This window comes from Grus americana, chromosome 17 (genome assembly GCF_028858705.1).
Source record: "Grus americana isolate bGruAme1 chromosome 17, bGruAme1.mat, whole genome shotgun sequence".
Taxonomy (NCBI): Eukaryota; Metazoa; Chordata; class Aves; order Gruiformes; family Gruidae; genus Grus; species Grus americana.
Genome location: NC_072868.1, coordinates 12,383,300 through 12,402,638, shown reverse-complemented (window position 1 = coordinate 12,402,638; position 19,339 = coordinate 12,383,300). Strand labels below are relative to the sequence as shown.

Below are 19,339 nucleotides of genomic sequence, written 5' to 3'. Positions count from 1 at the left end.
CAGATTGTACACAGAGTACAATCTAGAGGTTTTTTTACACCTCTGGGCTTACTCAGCCCCCACAATAAAAAATGCAGGCCTATAAAGATGGAATAAAAAGCAATCAATTAGGATGGCATTTGCTTGTTTCCATGCTGCAGCTGGGCAGACACATCACAATTAATGATTTATTAGGAGATTTTGGTCTTTTTTTTTTTTTCATTTTACACAGATTGCTGCAACCAGACCGCAGTTGTTTATTAATTTGCCTGCTATTCAAGCATCTTTGTTAAGTATCGTGCGGAAAAGGTAAACCGTTATCTCGCATGCCAGCACTTGGTTGGAAGTATGCCCTTAAGCATGGAGGAGCTGTGGGTTGGTATTCAGGCTGGGTGCCTGCGCACACAGTTTGCATGGGCAAACACAGCCCTCTGTGCGCTGGGTTCCCCGGCTACCCATCGCATCGTATCCAGAGCTTGCCGCATAACGGGGCGGCCTGGCAGTGGAAAGTGATGAGAGATGGGACACCCCACACATGCACTCACTGTCATTTCAGCTTCTCTGGACCTAGGGGACCCAGAGAGGAGATGCAGCACTTTGCAGCAGTCATAGCTGTCAGGGGAAGGGCTAATAAGAGGACTGAGATGCCCATATTCTTCTACTTTAATCCATAGCTATAGGTTGTAAAAGACTCTATTTCTTTAGGCAATTCAGCCTTCATCAACTGCTTCTGCCTGTAACAAATGTTGCATCGTCATTAGCAAATCTTGGAGACAACACAAAAATCTTTCCTGCAGACATTCAGGTGAACAAGTCATTACTTTCACAGCTTTTTAGCAAAACCAGCTAGAAAAAAGTAAGAACGTTGGAAAAAAGGAACTCCCTTTAGAAAGAAGCCTGAATAATTATCTTTGTATTCATCCATCTCAATTCCACACCTCCCTAGGAGTGGCTGCAGTGAGCTAATTGGTTTTACTCTGCTGTGCGTGGCTTCACCGCCCAGACTCCAGATTTATTGCACAAAGTCAAGTCATTGTGTGAATTCATCATCTGTCCCCTCACATCAACCCGTTGCTCTGCCGGAGTGATATTTGTCTGTGTGTTTATATGCTGTCAGGTACTGAGTGAGGTGAAAGACAAACTCTGGGATTAACCAATGTTAGTATAATCTGATGCAACCTGAAAATCAGAATGAATTTTTACCTTTTCAACAAGATATGACTTCAGACGCGCCAGCTCCAGAGGAATGAGAGAAGGACTTTTGCCAGCACAGGCTTTTATGGGAGGGGAAGAAAAAAGACCCTACAGAATTTCAGAATTTAAGAGCGTGCCAGATTCAGAACAAATCCTTATCTGAGAAGGGAAGCGAAGTGTGTAACAATCAGCCATAGAAATCCTTGTGAATGGGCTTTAAAAAAGCACTCTGGAAATTAAGGACTTCAAATGCAACAATTGAAAGTGAAGCTAAATGAATTACAGGGGAATATGAGTAAATGCTACAAGTATAGGTCAAGCACTGCTTTATCAATCTTATGTTTACTCCAGCAGCTCCTCTGTTGCCCATTGTTTTACCTTGTTTGAATAGATATGCTTCTCTTTATTTGAAAATCAATTGTAATCGTATGAAAGAAAACTTACAGCACGGGGAATGCTGCAAAGCAGCACAGTGAAAGATGGCATTGTTCATTATCCTAAATTACTCCAGGATAGGGAGGGAATGACATTAAAGTGTGGGTAGCTTTGAGCTGCCATCCTTCCGTTAGCAGATGTAATTTAGTGTCATTACTTAATTTTATTAAAGGTAAAGACAATTGTGGACAGTACATGTTGCAGCATTTACTTATAATAATGATAGTGGGGGAGTGTTAGAGGGAGAAAAGACAGACTACATTTAGGATTCCCAGTAGGTGCTGATCTGTAGCTGATGAAAGTTGTTCAGTTCTTCGTGGTGCGTCTCTCCAAGGTTTGCTTCTTAACCTGAATAGCTTTGGATGGCTCCTTTGATTCCAGTGAAGGTACTCTGTTCTCATCAGAAAAATATTTAGCTTTATAAGTGTAGTAGACAATGTCCACCCTCAGTGCCACATAGGACTGATCATTCCCTGACTATGCCTAATAGGTATCAACAACTGGATGAACTCCTGGATTGCTCGGTGTATGCCAAACATTGTGAGGTTTACCCTAATGGAAAAGATTTATAGACTGTTGTGATCTTCCTCTAGGTTTTATACTGAGTTGTACTTGTGTATTTATAATTTTAAATATACCTCATGTTTTTAAAATATGTCTTGTAGTAAACTTTATCGCTGTGGGCTGAAAATGGATGTTGCGATGGCTTTTACAGAAGCTGCTGTAAAATCTGTTGGCGATTGTGTGGGATTTTTCCATGTAACCCAAATTCACTGGCAGCGCCAGGGTTATGATCTACTAAAGGACTGGCCCTCTTACCTGTCTTAAATGCAACTGATGGCTTGCTCTTGATGAGTTAATTCCATTTGGTTCTACAAGGCATAAGTCTGGTAGTAATGGTCAAAAACCTGTGGTCCTAGGTCAAAGATTTGAGATGATAGTTGCACAAAGTACTTAACTTCTTTGAAATTACAATATGATGCCTTGATGTGCAGTGCTGCCATCTCCTAAAAGAGACTGGGGGCTCATCAACTTGTCATTGCTGGCATGCCATACAACATTAATTTAATGTAATGGGCGATAACTAGTGTGGATTTAGTAAAAGACGATCCTGCTTAACTAATCTCCTTGAGTTCTTTTGAGCATGTTTCAGACAAGGTTGATAATAGGAGTGTACATATGACATCATCTAATGGATTTTTCAAGAGGCTTTTGATAAATTTCCATATGATATTTCCCTTGCAAACGCTGTGTGCCAAGGAGATTCCAAATTGGGCAAGAGAATGGGTAAAAAACGAGTAAAATCATGGGAAATAAAGAGAAAAGAAGAGCTGTAGTATGTACTGTAATGAGAACTATCCCACAGCTTCCCACTGTTCTTCCCCACTGCTCAGCAGGGCTGGAAGGAGATGTGTCGTGGTTTAACCCGGCCGGCGGCTAAAGCAACCACACAGCCGTTCGCTCGCTCCCCCCTTCAGTGGAATGGGGGAGAGAATCGGGGAAAAAAACATAGAACTTATGGGTCGAGATAAAGACCATTTAATATGACAGAAAAGGAAAATAATAATAATAGTAATAATAATAATAATGATAAAATATTCAAAACAAGTGATGCACAGCACAGTTGCTCACCACCTGCAGACCATGAATGCCCAGCTAGTTCCCAAGTCGCAATCTAAACCCCCAGCCAGCTTCCCCCCCAGTTATATATTGAGCATGACATCATATGGTATGGAATATCCCTTTGGCCAGTTGGGGGTCAGCTCTCCTGGCTGTGTCCCCTCCCAGCTTCTTGTGCACCCCCCCCAGCCTCCTTGCTGGTGGGGTGATGAGAAGCTGAAAAGTCCTTGACTTGGTGTAAACATTGCCCAGCAACAACCAAAATATCAGTGTGTTATCAACATTATTCTCATCCTAAATCCAAACCACAGCACTATACCTGCTACTAGGAAGAAAATTAACTCTGTCCCAGCCGAAATCAGGACAAGATGCCATCTGCTTCACTAACAAAAACTTGTTTAGGACAGGTGCATAACAGAAGAGAGGGCAAAATGCCGTTCAGGATTCCACTAAAGGGCAAATTTAAATTTACATTAACATAAGGCAGATGACTGAATATTTTTGCTGTCAGTGGTGGAATAATATATACTAAATATAAGCACACGTAACTGAAAGACTCCGATGGATGGGTATGGGTTAGGGGTGGAAAGGGAATCTTGTGCTAACAAAGGAATGATTTATTATCATTTACATAACCTGGCATTTGTGCACACCAAAGGCCAGATTTTCAGAAGTGCTCTGCTCCTGCAGTTTGGGGCCAGGATTTCAGTTGCAGCCTCAGAGCCAGCCGCCTCCCATTGTTTCCCCAGTGTTTAATTTGCCATATGTCAATCAGAGTGTTGATTTGCAAGTGCTGCTAATAGGCGATGCTGAGAGATGAGGACAGTTGAAAATTCGGGAATGTGTCTTACTGGCAGCTTTTGAGCCCCAAACACTGGAAGCATTCACAGGCCAGGATCCCTGATCAGCCGTATGATAAATCAGGGACTGGAAAGCAGAAAAGAATGCAGCTAATGGATCAGGATATGCCTGAACTGGACATGCTCCATGAAAATCAGTGCTAAATGAGAGAATTAAGCACCAGGAAAGGCTATGGCAAAATCACAAGAAACACTTTAAATAATGAGACAAAATCAAATCAAGGGCAAGAAAGAAAGAAAAGGAAATAAAATCACTGAAGAAGCAATAAATTGCCATCACTGAAATCTGAGTGAGGCAAAATAGCTCAGGTTAAAGGGACATTGTCATCCTAAAAAATGCACATTTTAGCCTGCCGATTTTAGCTGCTGTTGACAATTAACTCTCTGATTGCTGTAGCCAAATGAGAGTATCAGTAACATTTTTTTCTTCATTTACTTTGAGCATTTGCTGAAGCTTGGACAGTGTCTGGGTGATAGTGGGTTTGTTCTCCTTTGGGCCAAGAGGTGAGACTAGACTTTGAAAGGTTTGGAAAAATATTCAAAGAAAAAAATAGGAAAACGAGGAGTGAGAAAGGTACGTGTTGCTCATCACGTACAACCCCGTGGTCCTCTTCGCAGGACTGGTTTCCCAGTTGGTGTGCTGATGTAGGGGAGAAGGGAAGTAGTCGTGAGGACCGACAGAATGCTCCCACCATGACCGCTCCTGTCTTCTATTTGCAGTATTCAGGAGAAGTTCCTGAGAACAGAGTGGAGGTTGTGGTGGCAAACCTGACGGTGATGGACCGGGACCAGCCTCACTCCCCCAACTGGAATGCCATCTACCGCATTATCAGCGGAGACCCCTCTGGCCACTTCACCATCCGGACAGACCCCGTCACCAACGAAGGCATGGTAACTGTCGTGAAGGTAAGGGGGAAGCCAAAGCAAATCTGTGTTTGTCACCCTGTCAGGCCAGAGGGATTGCCAGAAGCCTGCAGTTATTTCATGCCTTCTCTACCTGGGAATCTGTCGTTTCCCATCTCTCTTTGTGCAGGAGTCCTGACTACTTTTACTTTAAGGGTATGCCACTGGTTCTGCGTGTCCCAGCTCAGCCCAGCCCACCAAGCTCTGCTGAACTCTCGATGCCAAAGGCACCTCCCAGCACCTGAGCCTGACCTCCGCGTCCTGCTCCTCCTTAGCTTTTTGAGCGCTGCGAGAGGGAACGGCACCTGGGCCGTGCAGCCCTGCCTGGTGTGGCAGGGTGGGGCAGAGGCTTCACCTTCTCCTTTTTGAGCCAGAAACTCCCCATTAGCTGTGAATTGGGGGGAAGCGTTTCACTGTAGGGGATAGGTCGAGTGATCCTCTGTGAAAGCAGGGAGTGCAGGCGAGATTTCAGGAGGAGCGAATTTCCTGGTAACAGAAGGAAAGGAGAGATTTTTCTCTGATTTAGTTGCTTGGCAGAAAGAAATTGGAGAAATTTTCCTTTTCCTACTATCAAGCAATAAGCACACGATGTGGGCCAGATCCTCAGCTCAGAATAGCTCCCCTCAAGTGTAAGCCACTGCCCAAGTTAGATCAGCAGAGGATCTTATCCAAAGACTCTGAGAAACAAGACTTTAAATATCCACCATCCCTTCTTTCCTCCATCCATTGCCTTCAGCGTTAGGAGAGCTGGAACCCTCAAGGTGTCTGCAGCAGGTATCAAACCCTGTTTCCCTCCTTGCCTCCAAAGAACATGACTCTACCTTCATTTGCGAGGTCACTTCCCATTCAGTTACTGAGGCCAGCAGCCCAGGCAGTGAGTGCTTCTGCAGTCATTACACACAGTCAGAACATAACCGGATCCCTTCAGCATTCATGGAATCTTTTCCCAAATACGATGCCTATGGATGCTCCCTCTGACTACCAAAAAAGTGGAGGCGTCACAAATAGGCTCCTGTGATGTCTAGCTTGCACGACATGCACTGTGCATGGCACCTGGAAAGGATAATACATGCTGTGATGGACAAAGCCTGCATCTTTTGATAAGTCTGTCCTTCTCTAACAAAGAGTTTTAAACAACTTAGGATGAAACACTGATGTTTAAAGAGCAACATGATTTAAGAATAGCTCTGTGTTGAAAAAAAAGAGCCCTGCTTCTTTATAGCTAATAAGTTGCAGTCATTCTTAATACTTACAGGTTGGATATTAGGAAAAATGACATCAGTGAAATGCCAATGAGGTTACACTGGTAGGAACGTGTGAGCTTGTCCTGTTCTCTGACCCTTGGGCTATCTGTGTGTGTCTGCAGATGCCATTTTGCTGAAACTCTAAGGGAGACATCATCTTACCTGCTAGATGGTATTTCAGCAGGGTCCTTTTATTTATTGCTCTGTAATGATGGTTGACAGCCTTATCTGGTGCAACATCGGAAAACCTCTTCGAGCTTAGCAGTAGTTCTAGACACGTGTATATGGATGCATATATGTGTGTAAGTATACACGTACTCATATGTATATATTTTCTGCTTAAACAGAAAATATTCAGCAAAGTAAAATACAACCATTTAACTTCCATTGATATCAGCAGCCAGTTGAAATGCCAACGTTTTCACTGAGAGCAGGGGAGGACCCCTTATTCTTAATCTAGTAAAGTGTCACGACTGTAGTTAAAGGCACATCAAATTGAACAACAGGGGATTTACATGATCATCAGTGCTACACAAGGACTTCTGCATAATGAAGCATCCCTTATTCAGAACTTGCAGGCAAAAAGCAGGGTAGATTTGTCAAGACACCATTGATGCTGGTGTTGACTTTCCACTGCTGTGCAACCCACAGTGATCACAATGCAAAAAAACCACATGAAAATCCTGTCTTGTCAAGCTGAGCTCAAAGCTTGAAATTGCATTGAATGTCTTCACTATATAACCTCACCTGATCCACCTGGGTGCCCAGAGTTTCTTACCCATATCAAGCCGGGAGGCTTTTTGGTGTATTTTCAGCAAGGAGAATGAGTGAAATTGCTTGTGATTAAATTTTCATGGTGAAGCAGGGAAGACTCTTAGGATTCCACCTTCTTTGAAATATTTTGTTCTCTGTTAATAAGTGAATATTCTTAAAGGTTGGGGGAATGTATGCACGTCAAAGTGGGTGGCCGGTCAGATCTTGTTCTTTGTGGTGTGAGAGCAGTCTCTTGCTGGTTTGATCCCTGGTGTAGACTGAAAACACAGGTAAAAAATTAAGTCAAGTAATGAACCTTTTATTTACAGACCCTACATGGCTGGACTTTCATGTGGCTCTTTGAAGCCATTTATATGTAGCTCCCCACTGCTGCAAGCAGAGGGGATTGCATCTGGGCTATGGCAGTCACAGAAGCGGTGCAGAGAAGGGCGTCCTGTGGAGAATCCCACCCCTCCACCAGCAGTTTGAGGACCAGAAATGGAGGGTCAGAAATGCTTCCAAACCAAGAAGCCATTGGCGTTCAGATGATGCTCATGGAGGCCATTTTGCAGCCATTCCCAGCAAAACCCCATCCACAGCTCCAATCCAATCACCAAAAGTGTAACATTTCCCTTTTTTGTTCATGCCTTTCCAAACCGTTTCCATAACCGCACAAGACCCTAATCTTCAAAGAAAGCCTTGATCAAGGCGGGAGAGAAACTTCCCACTCAGATGAGACACCACGGAGTCTGGAGACAATCTCCAAGAGCAGCAGTGACTGCCCTGTGGCAGCCAGCTAAGTAAAATGTTATTATAAACTCTGCATGGATCAGAGCTGTGAATTTATAATGGAGACGCTTCCGAAGCTTCCGTTATTATTTGCCTCAACAATAACATAAGGCAAATTTGTTCTCTTCAGTTAAAAGTACCTTGAGAAAAGGAGGACACGTGGCAAGCCCTCAGCTTCACTCTGCTGCATCCAGGTCGGGGAGACTAGCAAAGGAGGAGGATGTGCAGCAGCCACAGCAGGAGGTTTCAGAGCCTTTTGTGCCAGATCAGACGCCAAACATCCGACAAGGGATGTCTGCAAAGGCGCTACTTTTTAATTTCATGTCACGTACTTCTTGGACATGAAATTAAAAAGCAGGTGACGGTCCACCACCTCCTTGTCCCAAATGTAGCGGCTCTGTGGGCTTTTACTCCTGCTGTTGGCCTGATCAATATGCAGCATTTTCAGTGCGATGCGTGGAGATAGAAGGGGTTAGAGCAGTGTGAAGAACATGGTGTGCTCTGTGCACCGTTATCCTCAGAGGGAGGCAGTTTTAGGAAACAGAAGTATGAACTGTTCTGGTAGAAATTGCTTATTATGGTGTGAAAGAAGTTCTGCTTTTGGCTGGATTGTGTCTGGCTGCAAGAGGCTCCGGTCCCACCAGGGACAATAACACAAACGCTGCCGTGAAGGCATGGGCTCTTGATTTTAATTTTTTTTTTTTTCAATAAAATATGTGAAATGGGACTCAGATGGGCACAGAAGAGAAGGAGGCAGATCAGCTCTCTCTTGCAGACCAAAGCGTGGTGGACACTGTGGCAGTGTGTGCCAGCACGTGGCACTGATGCCTCCAGGACGGTCTGTGGGATGGACGTTACCGGGTGAGCCCGGTCCAGCCCCGCTCCCTGCACTGCTTTTCTGCAGCCCTGGTTTTATTGCTCCCAGAAGAGAGGGAAGGAAGCTGAGTGAGCAGCTCTGGATTTTTTGGGGAAAAAAACCCAATCCTTTGCATCAGGCCACATCCTAGCAGATATGTGTGTGGTCAATGTGTCCTGTGCATCATCAGGCAGGGAGCCCGGTGGTTTCCTGCATCAGTTCCCCCTGGAGCTGCTCAAATTGGCCCCTCCATCTCCATCTGAGCCTCAGCAGGGAGGGAGGTGCAGACTGGCTGTGGGCAAGGTTAGCAAACAGGCTAGCACCAAAAAAAAAAAAAAAAAAAAAAAAGATGACTGGAGGAATATAAATTGGAGGGATGTGAAAAGAAATTGAGGAAATGCGTTAGTCAAATTGTTTCGAGGCCTTGAATAGTGCTTAAATGGGAACTTTTACCATGCATCTTTTTTGAATGCGGTACAAGTCCATGAGTCAGTGTTGGTGGGTGTACTGGGAATCTTTATGCTTCCTTTTATTTATTAAATGTTGGCCCTGCCTGTCAGGAAACCATTTAGCAATAGGAACATTTGCACTTCAATCAAATAGAGATTCCACTGTTTTACCTTTTGCCCCTGAAATTTGTTTCTCTCGTGTAGCCTCCTATGATTTGATTTCTCTCCTGACAATACTGGGTTTTAAACAGAACATGGAAGCCAGATCTTGCTGATGTAAATCAGTACAGCTCTACTGAAGTCAATGTAACCGCAGCATTTTACACCGTGAGAGTACGCTTTGCAGACTCAGCGCTGGAAAAGGTATTAGGGAGAATGGTTACGCTTCTAAATTTATAAATTACTGCAAAGCATTTTTTAACAAGCAGAGGTGTGATCCTGCATAACTCAAGCCTCCCTGGCAGATGATTAGCGACTTCCCTCATAATAATTAGTGGGATGGTTTAGGAATTATTATTATACTGCGGTTCAGTCAGTTGTGCCAGCAAAGGCTTTTCACTCCTTCTAGCTCCTGAGACATGGCCTTTATGTGCGTGTTGAAAAGAGATCTGTGGCCACCCAACAGCAAAACATTTCTGTAGGAGCGTGCAGGCGACCTCAGGAGACCACGAGGCGTCTTGCAAGAGGATGAGAGGTCCCAGTGGAAGGACTGCCTGATTAGCAGGCATTGTTCCTGCTGCTCCACCTTTGCTTATAAACTCACTTAAGAGCACTTCAGGCTCATGAGTCCGCATAGACTGTCCTAGTTACTTAGTCAGCAGCTTTAAATGCTAATAGCACTGTTAAGTACCTGTCCAGTGCCTCTTAACAGGCTCCACCTGTTGCCTTTAGAGCAGCCCTTGGTGGATTTGTTCGTTCAATGCTCGACTAACACAGGCACCTTTTTTTTTGGAAACCACGTAGCACCGGAACAAAGCATAGGGCAAATCCTCCCTGCTGTTCACAATTTTTACTTTGTGGGGGTTTTTTAACTATTTGACCCTCCAAATACTGGAAGGCCAAATCCTCAACTGGATTGAAGCTGGTCTGGATATACACCTTCAAAAGAACTGAGCTCAGGAGGAAACGAGATGAGGCAATGACTTTGATATCATCTGCCTTCTAAATCTTGCAGCTTTCAGCCAGAAGGTAGAATTTATTCTCTGCTTGGCTCTATACTTGCTTGTTTGTTTGTTTTAGGCAGTCGATTACGAGATGAACAGAGCTTTCATGCTGACAGTGATGGTATCAAACCAAGCTCCCCTGGCCAGCGGCATCCAGATGTCCTTCCAGTCGACAGCAGGAGTCACCATTTCAGTCACAGATGTCAACGAAGCACCGTATTTCCCAACAAACCACAAGTTAATCAGGCTGGAGGAAGGGGTGCCTACGGGGACAGTCCTGACAACGTTTTCAGCAGTGGATCCTGATCGCTTCATGCAGCAGGCAGTAAGGTGGGAGACCAGGCAGCCAAGTGAGCTCCTGTACAGGCGGGGGATTTCAGCTGCAGAAGTTTGGGGAGCAAAGCAGCTGAAAGCTAATCCACAAACTAACTGATGTGATATGAGTAAAATGCTTGGCAGGGACTGGCACCCTCAGTCGAGTACCCTGCAAGCTTGTAAACTCGCAATCCTCCCCCGTGCAGGTAAGCCAAGCTCTGAGCAGCTGGGTCCGGGAGGGCAGACAGAGTTGGATGCCGTGCTGCTGGCTCGCAGAGGGGCAGTTTGCAGCCTCCGATGCAGCAGACAACAGATTGTGTTGTTACAAAGGCAGAGGTCAGGGCTGCACTGTACTGTTTTGTCTGCCTTGTCAAGGATGCTTTTACTTATGTTGTTCATGCACTGCATAAACACAGAGGTGTAGAAAAAGGCAGCTTTGTTATTTCTATTTTACAAGGGGGAAACTGAGGCACAGAAAGGGCGAGGGCCAGATTTCCAAAGGGAATGACTGAGATTTTTAATCATGTCTGGTGTTGCTTCCAGAGGACGTAGGCTCAACCTGGCCTAAAAAGCACATTGCAAGAGGAGCTCTCAGCCGGTTCAGAGCAAGGCTCGTTTGGTTACAAACAGCTGCTGAATGGGCTTTTGAGATGTCATACCGTTAAATATTGCCTGAGCAGTCAAACACCTATTCACATGCCATTGGCACTGGGTCTTTATCTGACTGCGGCCAGTCCATACAAAGCACCCCAGCAGCCCTTGCCTGCTCTGCAGTAAGCGAGATTTGTTCTGACCTTCCCTTTCCCCTCAGACCATCTGCCAAACGTGCCCTCCTCCTTAGCTCCTTTCCCTATGAGTGGGATTCCGCTGGCAAAAGTTGAGCCTTCTAAAAGTCAGATGTTTGTTCTAACCGGTTTAAGACCAGATTTAGTCCATAATGCGACCCAGCGGGTGTTGTCCCACCTGGGCAGACTGGGGGCTCAACCCACGGTCCAGGACCCCGACTCGCACACCTTCCCACCGGGAAATACATTGGCAGGAAAGGGTGTGTGAAAATGAGAGTCCTTGTGACACCTTTCACAAGTATTTCAGCCTCCATCTGTGCAGCCAGGAAATGCATTTCCTGCTCTTGGGTACTTCTACGTCCACAGAAGTTTGTTTCTTTTTTACTCCAAATCTGTAAGGACCACGGTATTTTTTGCAAAACCTGAGTATACGACGTGACCACAGTCGAGGCCACTTAAACTTACATCAGTTGTGACATTTCGTGTCAGGCAGAGTTTGAAGTATTTCACCTGGCACAGAGCTGTCTGGTCTAGAAAACGATAGTTTATTCACTGCCTCATCTTGTTGTCTTTAGACAGGTATTGTGAGTTTTGAGGAGAGAGACCATCCTAACTAACAAGCCAGTTTTTCTTACGTTCTTCTTGAAATATTGGCCTTTGAAGGGTCTTTATTTCCCTGATGTCTGTACCAAGGCTGGTTTTCAGAGAGGAGAACAGCTCATGTCTGATGAATACTCCCTCTGACCCGGCGGTGGATGATCTGTAATCCAAACGAGCACCTGCCATTTCTGGGAGAAGAACCAGCTCTGCTGAGCCGGTCCTGTCATTGCACAGTACATGTGCAGGGTCTTGTAAGACTTTCTGTGAATATGAACCACCAATTACTTGAGCTGTTTTTTCCTAGGGCTTCCAGCACACACATTTTGTGTATCCACCAGCACTTCGTTTCCAAACCCGAGTGCAATCTCTCTTACCCCCTTTTCATCAGGACAGCCCAATGCCAAGGCTTTGCAAGAAGCAGTGGGATGTTGTTGGGGTCCTGTCTTGGTCAGCTATGCAAAGGATATTTTTTTTTTCCTTCACAGTTGGCATTGGTGAATTAGGAAGAAAGATACCCAAAAAGCTAAGCCTACAGATCGATGATAAGCACTTCACGGAGAGCTGATCCATCTGCTAGAGCCTTGCATACAGTTTTCAGGCTCTCTCTAAATAGTCTTTGATGAAATAGAGTTTTTACAAATAGAAGATAAGAAAGCAGGAGCATCTCAGTAAGGCACAGCTTGGCATGGCCAGTGTCACACCTCAAGTTATCCTCATTAGCCACAGACACATTCACAAAGCCAGCTTTGAAACTGGATCCCTGGTCATTTAGCAGAGAAAGGGCAGGAGACTCACAGCAGTGATATTAAAAAGAAATGAAAACATCCCAAAGAGTGTAGCTCCATGAAATGTAATTCTTTCCTTTGGCAGGGGCTTGTGCAGCTGTGTGTTGCTTTCCTGCTCACATGGATTGACACAGCTCAAGTTTCACTTTGAGTTTCAGCTTCAAACAGCCCATTTCTGGAAAGGGATATTCACCAGAAGCCAGAAGCTCTCCGGCCTGCATATCTAACTACAAAAAAATTATATGAAACTATCAGCAGGTCTGAATTGCCCATGGAGTAAGCTCAGCTTTTGTTTGCTTATTTCAGTAATTTATAGTTTGGCCATTTATTAGGTTCTAGTTTAGGTGATAAGGTTCCATCTCAACTCAAACTGTACAAAACTGAGAGGTAGAAATCAAAAGAAACAAATGAAATAATAAAACCAAGAAAACAAGCAAGTGAGAAAGATAAACAGAACACATTGATCTGGAGAACATGGAATAAGTTTTCCCAAAATAAACCATGTTCATAGCTGGCTGCGTAGGACATGAACAGACTTGGGCTATGAGTTGACCGAGTTGGGAGGCAACCGTTGTTGGGTCCTTCCAGCCCAGGGCACGCTGGGGACTGCCAAGGGGACCCCCCTTGTCGCTGCTCTCTTCGAACCTCCCGCATGCATGGGATCATCTTACCTGCTATTTCAGGAACATACAAAAATGTTTCAGGAGAGCAGACCTGAAACTGCTCCACCCCTGGGTCTACGCCTTAATACAGCTGTGAGTTCCTACTATAGAGTCCCCAAGGCCATTGCTGCTGACGATACGAGTCTGATACAGAAGAGTGGCCTGAAAACTGCTGTTCTTCAAAGTGGTGTTTCCAAAACTGTTGTTTATTAGTGATGGGCAGAAAACAGGAATATCCATAGCTTTAGAGCAAGAGCTATTTTAGGAAGGGCAGTGTTAAAAGAAGGCGAGAGCAGGAATCCATCCTCTAATTCTGGCATACAAAGGCAGTGGTCATTGCAGACCCCATTTCTCCTCAGCTGCAGAGACCTCAGGCTATGTCCGCTCCCAGCAGCAGGCAGCTGGCATGTAAGTGGCACTTAGTGGAAAGAAAAACCTTTAGAATGAAAGAAATAGAAAAATTGAATAATTGTAGAGGTCAAAAACCAGATACTCAATTAGTGTTTTGTTTGTCAACAAAACCAGTTATCCAAAGGTCCTTTGAATCATGGGTCAGGAGTCCAGAAAAACCTTATTTCAAGCAATATTAAGGATATGTCAGTGAAAAGACTGCCATGTATTTATTTCCTTTCTCTGTAGATACTCTAAGCTGTCAGATCCTGCAAACTGGCTGAACATTAATGCCACAAATGGTCAGATCACTACTGCTGCTGTCCTTGATCGAGAGTCAGACTACATTAAGAATAACGTCTACGAGGCCACATTCTTGGCGGCTGACAACGGTGAGCCCAGGCTTCACATTGTTCATGCTTCAATAAGACTCTAATGTGATGCATTAAGAGAAATGATGCCCTGACAGAGTTGTCAGTATAAGTTATCTTTTTCCCAGGTTTTTATGGTCAAAAATGTGAAAGTGGGACGGGAAATTGCTGGAGTAAATTAAATGTGCACAGTATACGGAGAGTGTTATTAAGGGAAAGGGAGGGCAAATGGAAAATCGATTTGGGGAGTTCAGTGTAGCGGTGTAGCCTGAACTTAAAAAAAATCAAAGGGATGCGCTCTCCAAGGGCTGTCGAACACACTGGTCCTGGTAATCGTCCCAAAGACACTGATCAGAGCATTCAGGAAGCCTTCCATCAGGAAACCAGAAATAATTGTAGGGGATGGCAGGAGGGTATTAAAAATAAGTCAATCCATTGAACTGCTGTGGCTTTCATGAAAGGTCTGTCTGTCTGTCATCGGAGCTAATCCCTCTCTGTCCGCTACCATTTCTGAAATGTCCAGCCATCATCAGAGCATCTGGAGGCTGGGGTACTTTATTATCAAAGTCACTGAGGCCAGTACAGATCTTCTCACAGAGAAGTCCTGTTAATGCTTGCTCTTCTCTACTCATTAAAGATCACACAGTGCTTTTGGTCAAATTAGCACTGTGAACCTCAGCGCTGGCCTCACTCAAGGGCAAGCCATCCATTGCTGCTGCCCTGGATTTCTCTTCCTAATCCTGATTAGGAGGAATTGATGACTTTTTTTCCTAACCATACCTAAATGTGGCCATGTTGTTACTTCCTTCATTGGTTCCTTCAGGTGGAAAAGACTCTGTGGAGGTCTCAGTAGCTTCCCTGGGAAAGGAGAGGGCCTTCTTTCCCATCTCCCACCCTCGCCTTCCCCCTGCAGGGTGCTGAGCCATGCTTCAGTAATAAAATTAAGTGTAGGCTTTGCTGTGAGCACCTAAATGTATTGTTCATCCTCTGTAGGTGCTTTCAGGACAGTGATTGTGTTAGCTGTTGTCATCCCTCAGGCTGAAGGGTGCCATGTCCGTTCTGAGCAGATACGGTGGTGCTTGCAGGGCTAATGAAAACTTGCTCCCTCTGGGGTTTCAGGCTTCACTTCAGTCATTGCATCCTGGAACAGAGGGGCAAAGCAAACTCATGGAAGAGTTTCCATGCTGAGCAGTAGTACCAAGAAGCAAATTTTGCCCCTTCTTTGTGCCATCAATGGTAGGACTGTTGTGGTCCCACAGCCCATCCAAAGCTTCCCCTCTGTGAAAGCAGCCAGGGCAGTGAAATCCAAAATAGTCTCAAGGGGATATAGCAGCATTCATCTGCAAGAGCCACAGAGCAAAACAGGTCAAATGAGTTGGCCGAGGCTATTCACAAAAGCAGTGGTAGAGCTTGGACCCATCAAACTAATCGTCACCATCTGACCTTGCAAATCCCAGGCATTTAGTACAACGTGATGTGGAGTTAACCCCTTTCCTTGGCTTCAGTGCTGATGCTGCAGTGCATCAGCGCCTCCACATCCATCATTCAGCAGCTCAGAAAGTGAGGACCTAGATAAATCTCTTTATTCTGAAAAATTAATCTATCACTGGTATATTGCAGCCATTAAAATGCACATAAAGCAACACCTTATTTAAAATTCTGTCTAGAGTGCTTAGGATAACAGCTAAAGTTTCATCTAGGCTAATAGACTCTTTCCACATTTCTCCCAAGTTCCAGGTTCTCCAGCATCACGTACTCATCAAAGAAAAGCTTTGGGTCGGGGGTTTTGGTGCGGATTTTTCCTTCTTTCTTGAAGAAGCAGCAGCATCTTGTTTCCTTGAAGTTCTTTTTGCTGTTTTCAGTGTATGATAAAGAAGAAGTTTAGCCAAATACTCCCTGGACATGCTCTCTTTCTATCTGTAGTGGGTTGAGCCTGGCTGGGGGCCAGGTGCCCACCAGAGCCGCTCTCTCACTCCCCTCATTCACTAAACAGGGGAGAAAAGGCACAACGAAATGCTTGTAGGTCGAGATAAGGACAGGGAGAGATCACTCACTAATTATCGTCACGAGCAAAACAGACCAAACTTAGAGAGGGAATTCATCTAATTTATTACTAAGCAAAAGAGAGTAGAGGAATGAGAACATAAAATCAACTCCTAAAACACCTCCCCCCCACCCCTCCCATCTTCCTGGGCTCAACTTCACTCCCGGCTTCAACCCTTCCCCCCCCTCAGCGGCACAGGGGGACGGGGAGTGGGGGTTACGGTCAGTTTATCTCACGGTGTTTCTGCCGCTTCTTCATCCTCAGGGGGAGGACTCCTTTCATCGTTTCCCCTGCTCCAGCATGGAGTCCCTCCCACAGGGTGCAGACCTTCAGGAGCAAACTGCTCCAGCGTGGGGTCCCCCACGGGGTCACAAGTCCTGCCAGCAAACCTGCCCTGGCGTGGGCTCCCCTCTTCACGGGTCCACCGGTCCGGCCTGGAACTTGCTCCAGCGTGGGCTTCCCACAGGCCGCAGCCTCCTTCAGGTGCCTCCACCTGCTCCGGCGTGGGGTCCTCCACGGGCTGCAGGTGGAATCGCTACACCCCCTCATCCTTCCTCCATGGGCTGCAGGGGGACAGCCTGCTTCACCATGGCCTTCACCACGGGCTGCAGGGGGATCTCTGCTCCGGCGCCTGGAGCTCCTCCTCCCCCTCCATCTGCACTGACCTTGGTGTCTGCAGAGTTTCTTACATCTTCTCACTCCTCTCTCTGGCTGCAAAAGCTCTCTCTCTAAGTGTTTTTCTTCTTCTTAAATATGTTATCACAGAGGCGCTGATTGGCTTGGCCTTGGCCAGCGGCGGGCCCGTCTTAGAGCCGGCTGGCATTGGCTCTGTCAGACACAGGGGGAGCTTCTAGCAGCTTCTCACAGAAGCCACCCCTGTAGCCCCCCCGCCACCAAAACCCTGCCACGCAAACCCAACACACTATCCCTGGGCTACAGTGCAGAGACACTTTAAGAAAAAGTCTTGGCTGCAATGTAAGGGCACTGTGAAAAAGGCAATGATGGGGAATATAACAGTTAAATGTTGATGTAGCAGGTGCATATTCCTCTTTCTTTTGAAATAGTGTCATTAGTATTTCAGTCTTCATTTCAGGGAGTGGACTGACTTCTCCACTGGAGTCAGTAGTGCTATGGTAGTCCTCATCTCTTGAGCATAAAGTCCAAGGGTCCTTTGTAGTACATCAGTACCTGCTCTGTCCACGCCCTTGCTCTCTCCATGCCCTTGCTCTCTCCACATAAGACAACTGAAATAATTTGAAATGTTCCATGGTTTGTAGTACTTGGACACTTAAAAAAAATGTTTACTTTTCATTTCTCTTGAGACTGCCCCGGAACTGCACTCAGGACCACAAAGAACCAAAAATACCAGGAACCAGTGCCCAACAGTACCCAGTAGCCCTGCAAAACTGCGTTTGTATGTGTGGCAATTGCAGGTTATTTCAGCCGCACACCAGGTAGCGCCTCTCGGGACTGCTAGTTTGCGGTCAGTCTGTCTGAGGTCAGAGCATGGGCCTTGTGTTCATCCCAGAAGATACTGGGAAACATATATCGTGAAAACAGTGAAATCACTTTGTGTGGTCCCAAAAGTCAGTTTTCATGTTCACCCCCAGTATCCTATCTCTCCAGAAACTTTCAAGGCTGATGAAAGACATTGTTTTACAGGGAGACCTACCCCTTGCTTACTAGATGAAAGGATAAGATCAGTGATTGAAGAGCTTATGTAGGAATCATTTTCAGGGCTCCTTCAGAGTTTTCAAGGCCCCCTTGAAAAATGGAACAGAAATGAGAAAGGAGTGTAGAAAGGGAAGTCTGTGGAAACAGAAGCAACATTTGAAGGTCTAGTGGGGAAGTGGTTTGTGTAGCTCTATATCCAGCGCTGGGAGGAAGAGCCAGGACTAAAAACACAAACTTAAGAATTGCTGGAGTAATGCTGTCTGAGAAGGGAGGTGATAGGCAGGCCAACACGGAGCTACCAGATGTATGGGTGGGGAGAGAAATTAAAAATACTGTGCCATTTCTGGGAAGGCTGTTCTCTCTTGTCAGGGCAGGTATTACTTTATGTAAGTGGTTATTAGTCAGACAAATGTGGCTCTTCATCAATAAGGGAGGACCAAGAGTGGTGTGCTGCGGCATCCCCGCTGGTTGGGACAAGTGTAGAGAGGATGAAGAACTGTATATTGGGACATACTGCTGCTGCCATGGGTTAGTAGCATTACTCAACATGTTTGGTGATGGTTAGCTCATACCATAGGTTTTGAGCAAGGATCTTTCACCACTAAAGGTAGGGCTGACTGTGGCATGGGCTGGAGAGTTGGGCTTTCTTTGAAGCAGTGTAATAGTCTGCAAATCTAAAAACTGGCTAGCAAGTGCTACAGTAAATGGTGACCAACGGATTACACTACTTACCTTTTTTTCCCCCTCTAAGCCCTCTTCTTCCTCTTGTTAGCTACCTTTCTAATGGTTTTTCCTCTTCAAAACAGCCATTGCCAAAACTTGCACTATCAGTGTGGCATCACCTCCTTGTATTTTTAGAGTTTGACTAAGGACATTGCTGTAGGCTACAAATCTGCAGAACTCAACCTTCATGTTCTGCAGGAGGAAAAAAATAGCAACATTAGGAGGCATGGGGAAGTTTTAATAATACCTCTTAAAGCAAGAGACCATGAAAGTGCAGTATGTCCCTAATAAGGTCCAAGGAGGGAGGGTGAAAAATCCCGGTTTATTGAAATTGGAAGGCAAAGAGGAGGCTGGTCCATGGTAGTGTCATTCCCGCTGCTTCTCCAGTGATGGTCATCGGTCCATGTTCGGCTCTGCCTCTCTGGTACAGGTATACCCCCCGCAAGCGGCACTGGCACTCTGCAGATCTATCTAATCGACATCAACGATAATGCTCCTGAGCTCCTGCCAAAGGAGGCACAGATCTGTGAAAAGCCAAACCTGAATGTCATCAACATAACAGCCGCGGATGCTGACATCGATCCAAACATTGGGCCCTTTGTCTTCGAGCTGCCAAGTGTGCCATCTGCAGTGAGGAAGAACTGGACCATAACACGGCTGAATGGTAAATGGGGCAGGCAATCCTGAGGACATTTGGACTCTGATTCACTAATGAGGCCACGTGCGGTTTCAAACTTCCAAACTT

At 45.6% G+C, this 19,339-nt stretch overlaps 1 protein-coding gene across 1 annotated transcript in view; it reads left to right on the top strand.

Annotated features, from left to right (window-relative positions):
* The window catches only part of CDH4 (cadherin 4), a 457,956-nt gene that overhangs the window by 428,673 nt on the left and 9,944 nt on the right, over positions 1-19,339 (top strand). The window contains exons 9-12 of the mRNA XM_054845867.1: positions 4,809-4,994; positions 10,322-10,575; positions 14,032-14,174; positions 19,025-19,258. Coding sequence (XP_054701842.1) covers positions 4,809-4,994; positions 10,322-10,575; positions 14,032-14,174; positions 19,025-19,258 — 817 coding nt within the window. The remainder of the gene's footprint in view (positions 1-4,808; positions 4,995-10,321; positions 10,576-14,031; positions 14,175-19,024; positions 19,259-19,339) is intronic.